General features: G+C 33.0%; 1 protein-coding gene across 1 annotated transcript; it reads right to left on the bottom strand.

Moving 5' to 3' along the window:
* Positions 1-7,785: 7,785 nt before the first annotated feature.
* LOC115973986 (self-incompatibility protein S1-like) lies at positions 7,786-8,199 on the bottom strand. The gene has a single exon (XM_031094220.1). The coding sequence runs from the start codon at positions 8,197-8,199 to the stop codon at positions 7,786-7,788; it is 414 nt and encodes a 137-aa protein (XP_030950080.1).
* Positions 8,200-14,752: the final 6,553 nt, after the last annotated feature.

The raw sequence follows: 14,752 nt of genomic DNA, 5'->3' as shown, positions 1-14,752 counted from the left end.
CTTGGACCAACTTTGTATAAGTGGTTGAGTTCAAAACTCCACCAAAAGAAACACCTATTTCGCCCTATTAGTTTGTGTAACGTGTTGTATAAAATTTTTTCTAAAGTTTTAGCCAACCGTTTAAAAAAAGTCTTACCTTCAATTATCACAGAACACCAATCTGCCTTTACCAAAGATAGACTTATTTCTGATAATATTATGGTGGCTTTTGAGACGTTACATTGTTTTCAACGTTATAATTCTGGATTGCATGGGTATATGGCAGTTAAACTTGACATGAGTAAGGCCTATGATAGGGTGGAATGACCTTTTTTGGAGGGTATAATGAGGAGGATGGGTTTCAATGAAGGATGGATAAATCTGATTATGTTGTGTGTTAAAACTGTTACATACTCGGTGTTGGTGAATGGAGAACCTTGTGGAATGATTCACCCTACAAGGGACATTAGGCAAGGCGACCCTATTTCCCCTTTCCTCTTTTTGCTATGCACTGAAGGGTTGAACGGGTTGCTCAAAAGAGCAGAAGGGAATGGGGATATTCATGGTTTTTCCCTCTGTAGAAGAGGCCCAAAACTAACACATTTGCTTTTTGCAGATGATAGTCTTCTTTTTTGCAGGACAACAATGGAGGAGTGTGGCAAAGTTTTGGAGATTTTAAATGCCTATGAAGTTGCTTCTGGCCAAAAAATAAATAGAAGCAAGACAGCATTGTTTTTCAGCAAATCAACCAATGAAGTTTTAAAGGAGCAAATTAAAAAGGCGTGGGGTGTACCAGAAATTATGCAATATGAGAAGTACTTGGGTCTACCATCCTTTGTGGGGAAAAGGAAAAAAGCAAGTTTCAATTACATTAAGGAGCGTGTGTGGAGAAAACTTCAAGGATGGGAAGGGAAGTTACTTTCACAGGCCGGTAGGGAGGTATTGATAAAATCCGTTATCCAAGCCATCCCCACATACACCATGGGATGTTTCAAAATTCCAATCGGTCTATGCAATGAAATTGAGACCATGATTAAAAAATTTTGGTGGGGACAACGAGGAGATCGAAGGAAGATACATTGGGTCAAGTGGGATGAGTTGACTAAAGCCAAAGGAGTGGGTGGCATGGGTTTTAGAGACTTAGCAAAATTCAATGACTCTCTATTAGCAAAGCAAGCTTGGAGGCTCTTGCATAATCATAACTCCCTTTTCTACAAAGTGTTCAAGGCGCGGTTTTTTCCAAATTCAACCATTATGGAGGCCAAGGAGTCAAGGATGGGGTCTTATGCTTAGAGGAGTATACTTGTAGGGAGGGATGTCATTCGAAGGGGAGCTAGATGGAGAGTCGGTGATGGAAAAAAAATCCGAATTTGGCAAGATCATTGGCTGCCAAGAAAACATCCACCACAAGTACTTTCTTCTCCTTTGACAGATTTTGAAAACTCTAGAGTGGATATTCTTATAGACCCAAGTAGGAGGAGGTGGGATGATGAGATGCTACACGGTCTGTTCTGTACAGAGGAGGCAGAGCTAATCAAGACCATTCCCTTAAGTAGTGGAGCTTCCGAAGATATCCTATATTGGCCTCACTCAAGCAATGGTCATTATAGTTGCAAGACCAGTTACAAATTCTTAAAAATGGAAGAGGAGCTGCCTGCTGAACCACAAGTATCCATAAATGAAGAGAAGAAGCTGTGGAACGGAATATGGTCACTTCGAGTTCCCCCCAAGGTGAAAACACTGCTTTGGCGTGCATGCCGTGAAGCTATGCCGACAAAGAAGGCACTATTCCATCGAACTATTACAACGGACTCCGTCTGTGTCAGATGTCACGGCCATGATGAAGATTCATTGCATGCTATGTGGTCCTGCCCAGAACTAGATACGGTGTGGTCGGACTTGGAGCTTTGGACGTTTAGGTGTGATGTTCAGTTCGTGACCTTCAAGGAGCTGCTGTCGTGGTTAATTGCAAACAACCATCAAACAGAGGTCTTTGCTGTAACGGCTTGGACAATCTGGAACCAGCGGAATTGGGTTCGTCTCAACCAATCGGCGGACTCACTTCACCAAATTCCTCAAATTTCAAAGTCTTGGCTAGCTGAATATCATGCTCGGCAACTTCCTGTGACTACTCCAGTGCAGCAGAACCGCAATACCAGAACTCTTTAGAGGCCACCACCATCGGAGCTTTTCAAAATAAATTTCGATGGCGCCGTCTTCAAACATGAAAAGAAGTCTGGCATTGGAGTAGTTATAAGAGATCACCAGGGCTCTATTATTGCCTCATGCTCAAAACCGGTACACCAGGAGCTAGGCAGTGAGGATGTTGAGGCAACGGCAGCGGCATGGGCTCTGTTTTTTGCTTTGGACGTGGGGGTGAAAAGGGTAGTACTTGAGGGTGACTCTTTGTCTGTTATCAAAGGGTTAATGGGGGAAGGAAGGTTGCTAACACCAATGGGATTGCTCATTGAGGAGGCCAAACATTTATCTAGACATTTTGAAGAATTACATTACTCTCATGTTAAGAGGGATTGTAATGTTTTAGCTCATAATCTGGCTAGACATGCCGCTGACATTTCGGATTTGTTAGTTTGGATGGAGGATATTCCTTCACATTTTCATGATGTATTTCAAGCCGATTTATTAGGCTTATCTGAATAAAAGTATGTTACGTGTCTTCCTCAAAAAAAAAAAAAAAATCTTTAGCCCGAAATCTCTCAAGTATTTAGGAATTAGGAATATTATTGAATTCACTCACTCTCACACAATTAATATTCTTTGCTTTAACTATTTCTCTTCATTCACTTTTGATCTAAATTTAGTCCATAGCATGGCTATATATATAGTCTTTCAATTCTTCTCATAACCTATGTGTTATTTATTAGTTTAGATAACTCCTCTTAATTAATTTAATTTAACTTACATGCATGTTAACTTTTTCTTTAAAAAATTCCACTATAACTCATCTCTTTATTAATTTTCAGTTAATTTAAGTTTTAACGTAATTTAATTTAAAATGCACTAATAAAATATATTTATTAATTTTTTTTATAGAATATATTTATTAATTAAACTTTAGCATAGTATTAAACCAATACAAACTATTTGATTAGTGCATCAAACCAACACAAACAACAGCAAACCAAAAGAGTAAATAATAAACCTACACAATATATATTTTAAATATAGGTGGGCTCTGGGCTGGGTTATGTTAAATTGATTTGTGAATCTACTGACACGTGCACACCCGCCCCAACCTGCTATGAAAAAACTTTTGACAACCCAACCCATCAACTCCAAAAAAATCGACCCAACCCAACCAAACAAGTTAGGTTGGATTGGGTTGGTTTTGGTGGATTGGTGGGTTGGCTGAACACTCTATTGGTGAATGTGATTGGTGGTTAGTTTTCTAATATATTTAGTTGTGTTGTGTATAAAACAAAGTTTGTGTATAATTATCAATAAATGAGAAATTAAAGTTTTCTCTCCAATTTTCTTGCTTCGGTAAAATTTGATACATGACTACTTTATCCAATTTTATCGGGTTTTGGCTTAGAATTTGTTCCCTGCATATTAAACTCTTTCAAAACTTTGGTCTACCAAACTGATTTGAAAGCAATAGAATATATCAAAGTCCTATTTGAGCTTTTAAAAAAATTGTAAAATGTTATTGTAGGGGCAAGGGCCCAAAATAGTATATTGGGCCTTGTCCGAGGAGGAGCAAATATTTGTTAAACATTCCCAATTAAAGTCTCAAAGATGGGGAACAAATGAGAGGTTGTCCGAAGAGGAATTCCTCCTCGGATATGATGAATGTAGTTCATAATATGTACTCCATCTGTTAGTGTAATCTTCCAAGAAACTCCAATGATAGAGACATATTTCATAAACATACGAAAAGGAAGGAAACCTAAAAATATCTAAGGGAGAGCTGTCATCACCGCATTAAATGCACTGCAGCTACTTTTCTAGCCGCATTTATGTGGAGAAGACTTCTGAACAGTACTACCTTGGCTACCATAACTCACAGAAATCCAGAGGGGATATCTGATGGAACAGGTACTCAAGTAAGGGTTCGGATGATCAACAGGTGTAGGGTGAAGATGGTCCAAAGGAGGATATATAAGGTGAAAGACTCTTCATGGAGAAGAGATCAAAAAAAGAGAGAGAAAACACTGTAGCAATCTAAATTGTCTCTGTATCCAACTATGATCAATACATGTAATTGTGGCCTTCTCGGACTGAAAGTCTATTGACATCATCAATACCTCTTATTTGTGCTTGATTGTCACTTAATTCCATATTAGCCGTTGTTCAACTCATTAGGGCCTAGTTCTTTGACTCACTCTCTACAAATTTATTGTATTGGGCTCATTGGGCCGAGATCCCATATACTTTGGGTTTGGGCCACAAATCGGGACTCTACAGTTATGTTTACAATATTTTCACAATAAATCCTAAATTGTAGATTGTTATTTGTTATTATTAGTGGGCAAAAAAGTAATTTTAGTGTCGAGTTCAAATTAGAAGAAGTAACAACTTACCATTTCTGATTTGTTGTGAAAATATTATGCACATTTATCATAATTTTATATTTAAAAATAGTCAAAATTACAGTGCATAGAATTTTTATGCCAAGTATCATGAATTAAGAAAATTAATTTATTCTAAATAAAACCCTATTAAATTTTCAGGTGAGTCAGACTCACTAATTATTAAAATAATTTCTATTATATTTATAAAGAATTTTTATTTTTACATGGAATTTTTAATTCATCCATATGTACATCACATGTGATACTACTTGTAAGTTGTAACTAAATAACAATTCTTTTTAGAAGAACTAAATAATACCTCATTACTTTAAGTAGAGTCGTATATGAGTTAAACTAAATTTGCTCCTATTTTGCTCTTTTGATGAGAGGCTTGAACTTGTATTTTTTTTCTTTTTTCCTTTCCATTTTTTTTAAAAAAAAATTTATTATTATTTTAACTAAGCCTAAGTTATCTTACCAATACTACTCTTCACACCTTTACAACGAAGTGTGATTAACCTACCAAACTAGAATTTCATAATTTTTGCATTTTAAAAAAACTATTGTAAAGGTATCATAATTTTTGCATTTTAAAAAAATCACTATAAAGGTGAATATGTAAGATTGGGATCCAAAACTTAATTATATCTACAAATAATTTATTTGATAAATAGAACCAATATTTTCCTCTCCAATCTATCATTTATTTTTATTTTTAAAAATACTGGAGGAAACTAAAGCATATAATAAGAACTAATATGGATCCATGGTACAAGTAGAGTCTGTATTGGTAGCGAGAGAGTCACCAAACCAAATCTTATTAATCAAAACAGAAAAATCAGAAAAATAAGAAAGTTTAAGAAGATAATTACAATGCTCTATTTATATACTAATCCTATAGGGTGTGAAAGCAAAACCAAATCTAACTAACTAACAGAAATTCTAAAGTATCAATAATATATCTACACATATTATAATTATACAACACTTCACAAATTCTAAACGGTACTGTTTTCATTTTTTCTTGTTTCTTTTAATTCGAATGATGTCGTGTGCTACTGTTGTTTGTGTCGTTTCTTTCTGCTGTGTATTTTCTTCCTAAAGCTTAACACTCCCTCTCAAGTATTGAACTGGAAATTCTGAGACTTGATCCTTCAAACAAGAAGATGAAGGACTAGGAGTAAAGATGTTAATTAGTCCCAAACTATTCACCAATCTAGAAAAAGCTACTAGTCCCAAGAATTTAGTAAAGATATTAGATGCGTGAAAGTTGTCTGAGATAGGAAATGTCTTGATTACTTCTGCAATTTCATCCCTAACAAGATAACAATCCACCTTTGTGTGCAAAGCAGTTTGGTTATCGCATTACAACATTGCACTTTTGGATGATAAATTCTTAAATCTTTAATCAATTGAAGTAACCAAACTACTTCACAATTTGTAGTTGCCATTTTTCTATACTCTGATTCAATTGATACTATGCTCTACTTCTTTGATCTCCATAAAACCAAAACTCTCCCAAAAATACACTATAATCTGTTAAAGATCTTCTAGTTTCTAGACAACTAGCCCAATCAGCATCACAAAAAACCTTGACTTGCAAATCTGATTTTGTGGAGAAGAAAAGACCTCTTCTAGGAGAGGCCTTTATGTATTGGAGAACCCTATGAGCAGTATGTGTGGTTCCTTTGGTTCAGCAAGAAATTGACTCAACCTATGGAGATCATATGTGATATCTAGCCTAGTTAGAGTCTTGTAAGAGAGTCTCCCAATTAGCCTCCTATATTGACTTGAATCTGGGATTAGTTTTCCTTCATGTTAGAGAGGTGTAGGTTCTGTTTCATTGGAGTTCTTACAGGTTTGGAACCTATCAAACCAATGTCTTGATTTCCAAGGCATAGTTTCTTCGATTCAAAGTAACGCTCCTTTCATTTCTTGCAATTTCAAGGCCCAAGAAATATCTCAAAGCTAGACAAGATCTTTGACTGTAATGACATCAAAAAGATTTTCCAATCCCTCTACATTTCCTTCAAACTCAAATTTACCTTTCATTTTTCATTATTAATCCGTTATTAAAATCAATGTTGCTAATGAAAGAAGTGCGAGCCACTATGGGTGGCAAAAGAAGCACAATTTACTTGAAGTGATCTCATTTCTCATTGATTTTTTAATAAAGGTTGTTTCTAACATTAGATCATTTATGAGCAAGTGAATTTCAGCATGCTAAACATATTTGAAAGGCATAATTAAAATATAAGTTAGGTTTTTGTGAACACACTACACTTTTATACATCTATACTATATATAAGAGAATTTCCCTCTTTCAACTAGAATTTTGTGGTTCAAAAATACTCTCATTAATGAATGGTAACTTCATTTAAAAATAAGGTCATAAATATCAAATAACAAATTCATTTTGAATTTAAAAAGAGAATTAGGATTTTTTTTCCTTTCATGTTCAAAAAAGAAATTACAGTTACTGCTTATTATTATTATTATTATTATTATTATTATTATTTCCACATTAATTAAAATCCTAATTTATTTATATTGATTTTACAGTAAAACAAATTGCAAAAGTAATTCTCGAAGGAAACATAATTAAAAAAAAAAAACAGTATAACCTAAGGTTTGTAAGCATTATAAAATAAGGTCAGAAAAAAAATGTCTGTCCTCAATAGTTGAGCATTTAGGCTTTTGCCATTTCTCTACGATAACAACTTGTTGCAAATATTATAAATAAAAATAAAAAACCTTGTTGCAAATCACTCCTGCAAATGATATCATTATGGCAATGTGGATATGGTACATTGGGAGACCCATGGGGTAAGTCCATTAATCAGTGTCTGTTTGAAACAACTTATTTAGCTGAAATTGAAAACATTTTGCTAAAAATGTAAAAAAAAAATGTAAAAAAAATAAGTTGAATAGTACAGTAGGACTCATAAATAGTATCAAAAAGTACAATGAAACCTATGAATAGTAGCAAAATTAAGCTGTAAGTGGAGATAAGTTGAAAATTCAGCTCATCCCAATTCAGCAAAAATAAGATTAACAATTTCATATTATATAATTGTGTTCATATACAGCCATGTAACATAGATTTGACTCACAAGTTCATCACACCGATCATATAATTGATAGACTTCTATTGGTTTAAGTCCATCAATTAGAGGAAGAATTTTACTACATATATAAGGTACGTTCATATGCGGCTACGTAACATAGATTTGTTCACACAGTCTCATTCAGAATAATATCAGAAGCACAATTACCATGGAATCTCAAAGTCCCACTTTTTATCCTTCTCATCAAATGCATATAACCCATATTTGCGAACTGACCATTTACACCTCTTGCGGCACTCTCGTGTTCTAATCTTCTTCTTATTGTTATACACCACGACTTGTCCCCTCTTCATTTGACCTTCCAGTTGAAACTCCATGTCGCATTCAAATTTTGTACCCCAGATGTTATTGTCTTTGAAGCTCCAACTGGTTTCCTGGGTAAAATTCAAAGTCTTAAGGCCTAAGTCATTGTCTTTGGACCAGCAATGAATCTTCAGCGGCAAGTGGTTTTCCAAGTCATTCCTAATGTATAAGTGTCTTCTGCCAAGGTAAAGTCCATAGCATGGTTTCAATGTAGCCACTATGATGAGCGTGAGTCCAAGAATGTTGCTCATCATGGTTAATGGACTCATCTTGAAAATCACTATGCTTGTTGTCCTTGCACAAACTGTTAAAATGAAAGAGGAGATTAATGGGAACATTTTCTTAATTTTTTTACTCTAAATATGGACAAGTTCATAACAAAGCATATATCATGCAATTCAAGCCTATTAGCAAGATAAAACAGACCTCATCAGTTGAGTTATAAAGCTCTTGATAACTGTTAAGCCTTTTTCAAAATATACGTTGGATATATATAAAAAATAGCAATCTATAAACATGATTCTTTGTCCTTGAAGAGCATGCACTTGGAAAAGGCTTAACATTAATATGACTTGAGCATAAGTAGACCGAAAATTTTAAGAAAAACACCAAAAAGCAGGAAAAATAAACAAACAATTTTTAGAGAAGAAAATAAAAAAGAATCTTGACATTTACCTTTAACACAATAGTGGAGCTGGGACAAGGGAATGGTAACTTTAATTGCAGATTCAACCTTGCTCCAAAAGCCTGTCTCCTTAATGAATCATGAGGATGAAATTATTTTTATAAGGAAATTCATCCATTTGGAGAAATGAAACAGAGTGTTAGGAGGTTATCAAAGAGAGGTTCCGCAAAATTCATCCATTTGGTTTTCTTCGCGGTTTGTTACTTAATTAGTTTCATTTCATATCTAGAAAGGCCGTTGTTGTTATTGTTTCTTTTTCTTGAATATGGAAATTGTTATTGTTGAGGTTGGTTTTTTTCTTTTTTCTTTTTTGTTGAGGAAAACTGAAAAAGGGTATGATTCAATTTTCTTCTTCTTCTTTGGGTTACGTTTTTTCTTCTCATTAATTAGTTTATTAGAAAGAAAAAAAAAAGTGCTAGATGTAATAATTTTGTATAATCCTTTATGATGTTCATTTTCTTTTTCCATATATGGATGGTTTTTTCTCGCTCTATCTTTTCTTTTCTGTTAAAACTTAAAAGTACTTAAAAAGTAGTATGTGTTTAGTAACTGTTTTTTTTCTTAACAATTTTTTGTTTTCAATAACTATTTTCTATTTTACACTTCTCTATTTTCAAAGGAAATTGAGAATAGTTTAAGAATTGTTTTCAAATTTGAAAACAGGGAAAAACCAAGTACACTTAATAAGGTCCAAGCTTCAAATCCTAGCTTAAACAAAAATAAAACCCACACTCTTTCTCCCGCTTATTTTGAGCTAACCAAACGTGTTTTTAATTTTGGAAACACAATAAAACTGTTTCTTAAAAACAAGTTTTTAAAAACAAAATTAAAAATAGTTACCAGATATAGTAGTCTTAAAGAAATGAACTTTGACCTTTTCTAATGTGAGTTAATTTTATGGACGCTATGTATATTATTTTCCTATCCACTCCAATTTTTTCACCTTATAAGTCTATCAACTTAAAATTTTTACAATAATTTAATTCACCAGCAGAGTGCCAAAAACTTAAATTTTTACAATAATTTAATTCACTAGCAGAGTGCCAAAAACTATGTATGAGATAAAAAAATATTAGAAGTTTGAGGAGATATAATTTATTTGTAACTATTACATATAACATTCCTCTCATGTTTATGGGGTCCATCTCCATATGAGATGAATGTTATATACAAGGCAAAATAAAAACTTTTGTGGTCCCTAAATTTTGGAGCAATTTTCAATTTGATCTTCATATTTTTAGTGCTGTCATTTTAATCATTGAGTTTTGAAGTCATTGTCACTTTGGTTTTTATTGTCAATTTTGTGATGAAAAATGGCTAATTGATTACCGACTTGACACACACATTATTAACAAAATAATAGACAATAATAATTAATTACTAAAAATTATGTTATAAATCATGAATTGTAATTAAAACTACAAAAATAAAAATAAAAAATTCTTGCAAAACATACACACCCAAAAATACGTGATCTCCATCCCCAAGCAGCACCACAACAAAGTACAAACTCTTTTCAACACCGCCTATGTTACAAGACTTGCCACGGACCCATCTGGCCACATGCATCCAGAACCGCATCTGATTCAATTTTTAAACACTCAATGCCCAAAACCGGCCCACCAAGTTAGCCCACATCAGACCCATTAAGCTCGCCGCCACCACCGAAATCCGTTATCTTATTACACCCTAAAGAAGCCCAATCGGTCATGATCCAAAGCATGGCAACACAATTTTTTTTTTTTGAGAATTGCCAATACAAATTAAATGTCCTTCTCTAAGAAAATTTAATTAAATATAAAATTTAGAGACAAAAAAAAAATTAGCCAATATTTAGAGGTTGTAATCTGGATTTTAGTAAAATAATTTTCATGACACTCTTATAACATACCAAGAAGTCATGTTAGGATTTAAGCACTGTTTTAAAAATTGGACCAAACCAACTGGTTTAACTAGAAATTGGACATAAAACCAGTACAGTAAAAACCAAAAAAATCTTGCAAAAAATAGTGAAAACCAGTCAAGTACGGGAAATATTGGGAATTGCTCATTTTTCCAATTCTTTGACTGTTTTGGTTTTTTAAAACCATGAATTTAAGTATGGAATTTGGAGCAATTTTTCTAAGGACACACATTTTGAAACACTTTGCAACAACTTGCGCATTTATTAACTTGTAATTGGATGACATCAGTTATACATGAGATCACTATTGGCACTTGAAAAAAAATAAAAAATAAAAATCTAATCATCACTTGATATATAAACAAGATGTGATAATATATTAATATGTGTTGACAAAATGTGTATCTCCAGACTTTTTCAAATTTGGAATGGCCTAACTATTTCTTTAATGGGTATGCTTAGGCGGCTCTTTGAGTCAGGCCTAGCCTTATGTCCCAAAATTTTATGAAAGGGTTTCAAGGTCTTGAAAACAAAAGGAGCCAAAGTTGTACAAAAATCTCAAAAGTTGTAGGTTATAATTAATTTTTTTTGAAAATAATAAAATGTAAAAGGATTTTGCATTATTTCTCCCAACTCCTAGAAGGCCCACAAAATATAAGGCTAATAGAAATCTAACTCAATTGAACCCCTAAATTATTTCGGCAAAATAAAATAGTTATGAGTTTGTTAATTAAAGTGAACTAGCTTTTATAATTGTAAAAGAGACTAATAAAATCTAAATACAAGAACTTAATTAATAATTTTATATCTTAAGTAGCAAGAACATTGGTTTTCCAACACACAAAAAAAAAAAAAAGTTAAATAAACATTATTTAATTGATATTTCAATATTTAAAAGAGAGAGAAAAATCTCACTTAAAAACAGGGACGGATCTACACTATGCAAGAGGGGGCCATTGCCCCCCCCCCCCCCCCAAATTAAAAAAAAAAAAAACTAGTATAAAAAAATTAAGATTTGCCCTTATATATATATATATATATATATATTTGTCTCTCCTCTTCTAAAATATTTAGATATTGACCTATAAGAAAATAAATAAATAAATAAAATTCATGCCCCTTTAACTACAAAACCAAAATAAATAAATATGGACTAAACAAAAATCGTACACAAAATAAGAAACACTTATTTTGTATGTTATATTTTGTTGATGTGTTTTATAATATGAAATGTTTAAGAAATACTTATTTTGTAAGTAGTATTTTGTTGAATATGAAATAGATGTTTGTTTTTATTTTCATAAATTTTTTTTTTGGTTTTAAGCTTTGGCCCCCCCAAGTATGAATCCTGGTTCCGTCCAGGCTTAAAAATGATCTCAATCTGTATTAAACAGTTCCTGGGTATACTTTTTTTCTTTTTTCTTTTTTTTTTGGGTTAAAATTTTTGGTTCCTAAATTTTAGCCTACGAGTGACTTTAGTTATTGAAATTTGAAGTGTTTGCTCTTAGTTCTTAACAGATTTAAAATGATTATTTATAACCCCCATTAGTCCTTAATAACAAACTTAAAATTAATGTTTTTAATCTTAAAACTTAAATTATCGATTTTAATTCCTAGAACAAACTTAAAGTTATCGTTTTTAGCTTGTATAGAGTGACGTGCAAAGTTATGAGCTGTCATGCCATATGAGAGACTAAAACTTTATGAGCTCCCATTAAAAAAAAAAAAAAAAAAAAAAAAAAAAAAAAAAAACTTAACTTTGTGAGCTAAAATGGGTAGTCGACTAAACTTTTTACTTGTTTGGATGAGAACCGACTAAACTTTTGAGTTGGGACCCATCCAAATATATTTGGAGTTTTACTATTTTTTCACTATAAAGTATATTTTTCAATCTTACTTAAACTAAAATATCCCTGGTCCTCATGAGCTGTCAGTCACTTTAATGTTACTATACTCAAGCAGCGTTTGTCTCCTTCCAATGTTCCATCCCACCTACTCTGCCACCAAATGTACGGAAACTAAAGTCAAAAACTAAACAAAATCAACCAATTACCTCATTTCCATGTCCTCTTGATATTACTATTGAACTTACTACTATTAAATTATTAATGACAAAAATATCTAACCAACCCTCCCATGCTTATCCATACATCCCAATTACAGCTGGCTTCTAAAGTTATATATTTAATTCCAAAAATATCTTAATTAAATTGACTTAGTCAACTAAATAATAATTTAATTTTAAAAAAGGTTTAACATATGTTTGTTAATTAATTATTTTTAGAAATTTTTTATGAAAAAAAAATTTTATTACAATTTTTTATTTTTTTTATAAAAGTAATTGTGGGGGCCTGTCAATCAACAGACCCATTAAGGTCAAGATCGTTGGGCCTGTGGCCCATCCGAGGATGCATATCCGTCCAAGGAGGCCATGTCAAGTCACAAGGCAATTGCCGAAGAGGGGTGGTAATCAATATCACGAGGGTAGAGTTCTGTATTCGTTCGAGGACGTCATACTCCTCGGCAGTATGCGTCCTCGGACGATCAGGACGCGGTCTTGTTGCAACCGGACCTCAGAATTATGTCACCACTAAAGATAGGATAACAGATCAAGGGTAAAAGAGATAAACAAATATCTATAACTACAGCTGCCTCCGCATTAATTACCTCTCAACCAACTCTCTGGCCGCATTAATGTGGAGGTGATACCTGAACAGTAAGGAGGCAGTCTTACAGCTGTCCATAGGAAGTTCTAGGAGGTGCTAGATGGGACAGAAAGAAATCCTCCGAACCCAACCTACACGTGTGCGGTGAGGATGGAACACAAATGGTGGTATATAAAATGAAAGAAGAACATGCAAAGGGGAGGGATCGAAACAGAAAAGAAAAGAAAAGAAAGAAAAACACAGACTAAAGAAGAAGAACAAAAAGAGAGAAAAAGAACTGTATCGATTACCCAAAAAAACGATCGTTGTGCCAACTCTGGGCCTTCAATATACGTGAGGGTGAATCTTTTTATTATACAAAAATTAACCTAGTTCTTTACACCCACGCTCTACAAATCATATTGTTTGGACCTATTTACGTGCGAACCCAGTATCGTGTTGGGTCGTTACTAATCATGTCCTTACAGTAACAATATTATAAATTTTTAAAAATAATTAATTAACAAATGCTTTAAGAACACTACTATCCAGATTGATTCAATTATTATCATCTCAGTGCCTTTTTAAATTAATAGTATCACACATAATTTGATCCAAACTTGTGGTTTTGCTGCAACTTGTGAGCACTATGGGCGAGCGTGGGCCGACAAAAAGTATTCCTCGCAAGTAGAAATTGAATAAACCCAATCGTTGTTTATAAAAAAATAAAAAATAAAAACAGAATAAAACCCAATCATAGCTTTCAATTTGGCTGGATATATGTTAATTTGCAATCAATCTTTATCAATAATAGATTATAGATAGAGATTCTACTAGAAAGAAATCCAACTATCCTGGTCACTTGTCTAATCCAGTAAGCCATATTGCGTAAGGCAAGTTTAAAGTGGACGAGGCACAACAAGATTGGTCTAAAAGGTCTCATCAGTAGCGACTGTGTGTTATCTAGTGAAGGTTGGATTGTCACTTGTAACATGTGCGACATGCACATTGCAAAACAACAGGTGAATATACAATAAATTGCACAAATTTTTTTACCGACTATTGAAATAATAAGTTATGATTTGTATTAATAAAAATAGTGTTAGTGTTGTCAACAACCTTATAGACCAATTAACATTTTTTTATTTTTATTTTTATTTTTTTTTTATGCTTATAACGCAAATACCCGCCTACAAATGCTCCTTTCTCCATTATACTATTAAACTATCGCTCGAAAGAAAAAGAAAACTTAGTTATGATCCTATAAAGTAATATTGTACTAATCACATCAAATTTAAAAAATGTACTAAAATTTATGGCTAAATCTTATTACATATTTTTTATTGCACACTTTTATACACACATAATGTAAAATCGTATTTTGAAAATACGGATTCAATTATAATTGCAAAACGACAACAATCATTTTAATTGAAAATTTCACCCGACGTGATAGTGTGTCACGTAAACTTTGTGTAGCTATCACTACTCAAAATTTATTGTCTCTATTTGCATTTCAAAATCATAGCACCCAGTACCACTACCCTTTGCCATCTGTGTCCAGCTCTTACTCA

This window comes from Quercus lobata, chromosome 2 (genome assembly GCF_001633185.2).
Source record: "Quercus lobata isolate SW786 chromosome 2, ValleyOak3.0 Primary Assembly, whole genome shotgun sequence".
NCBI lineage: Eukaryota > Viridiplantae > Streptophyta > Magnoliopsida > Fagales > Fagaceae > Quercus > Quercus lobata.
This window is presented reverse-complemented; position numbering and strand designations above follow the sequence as displayed.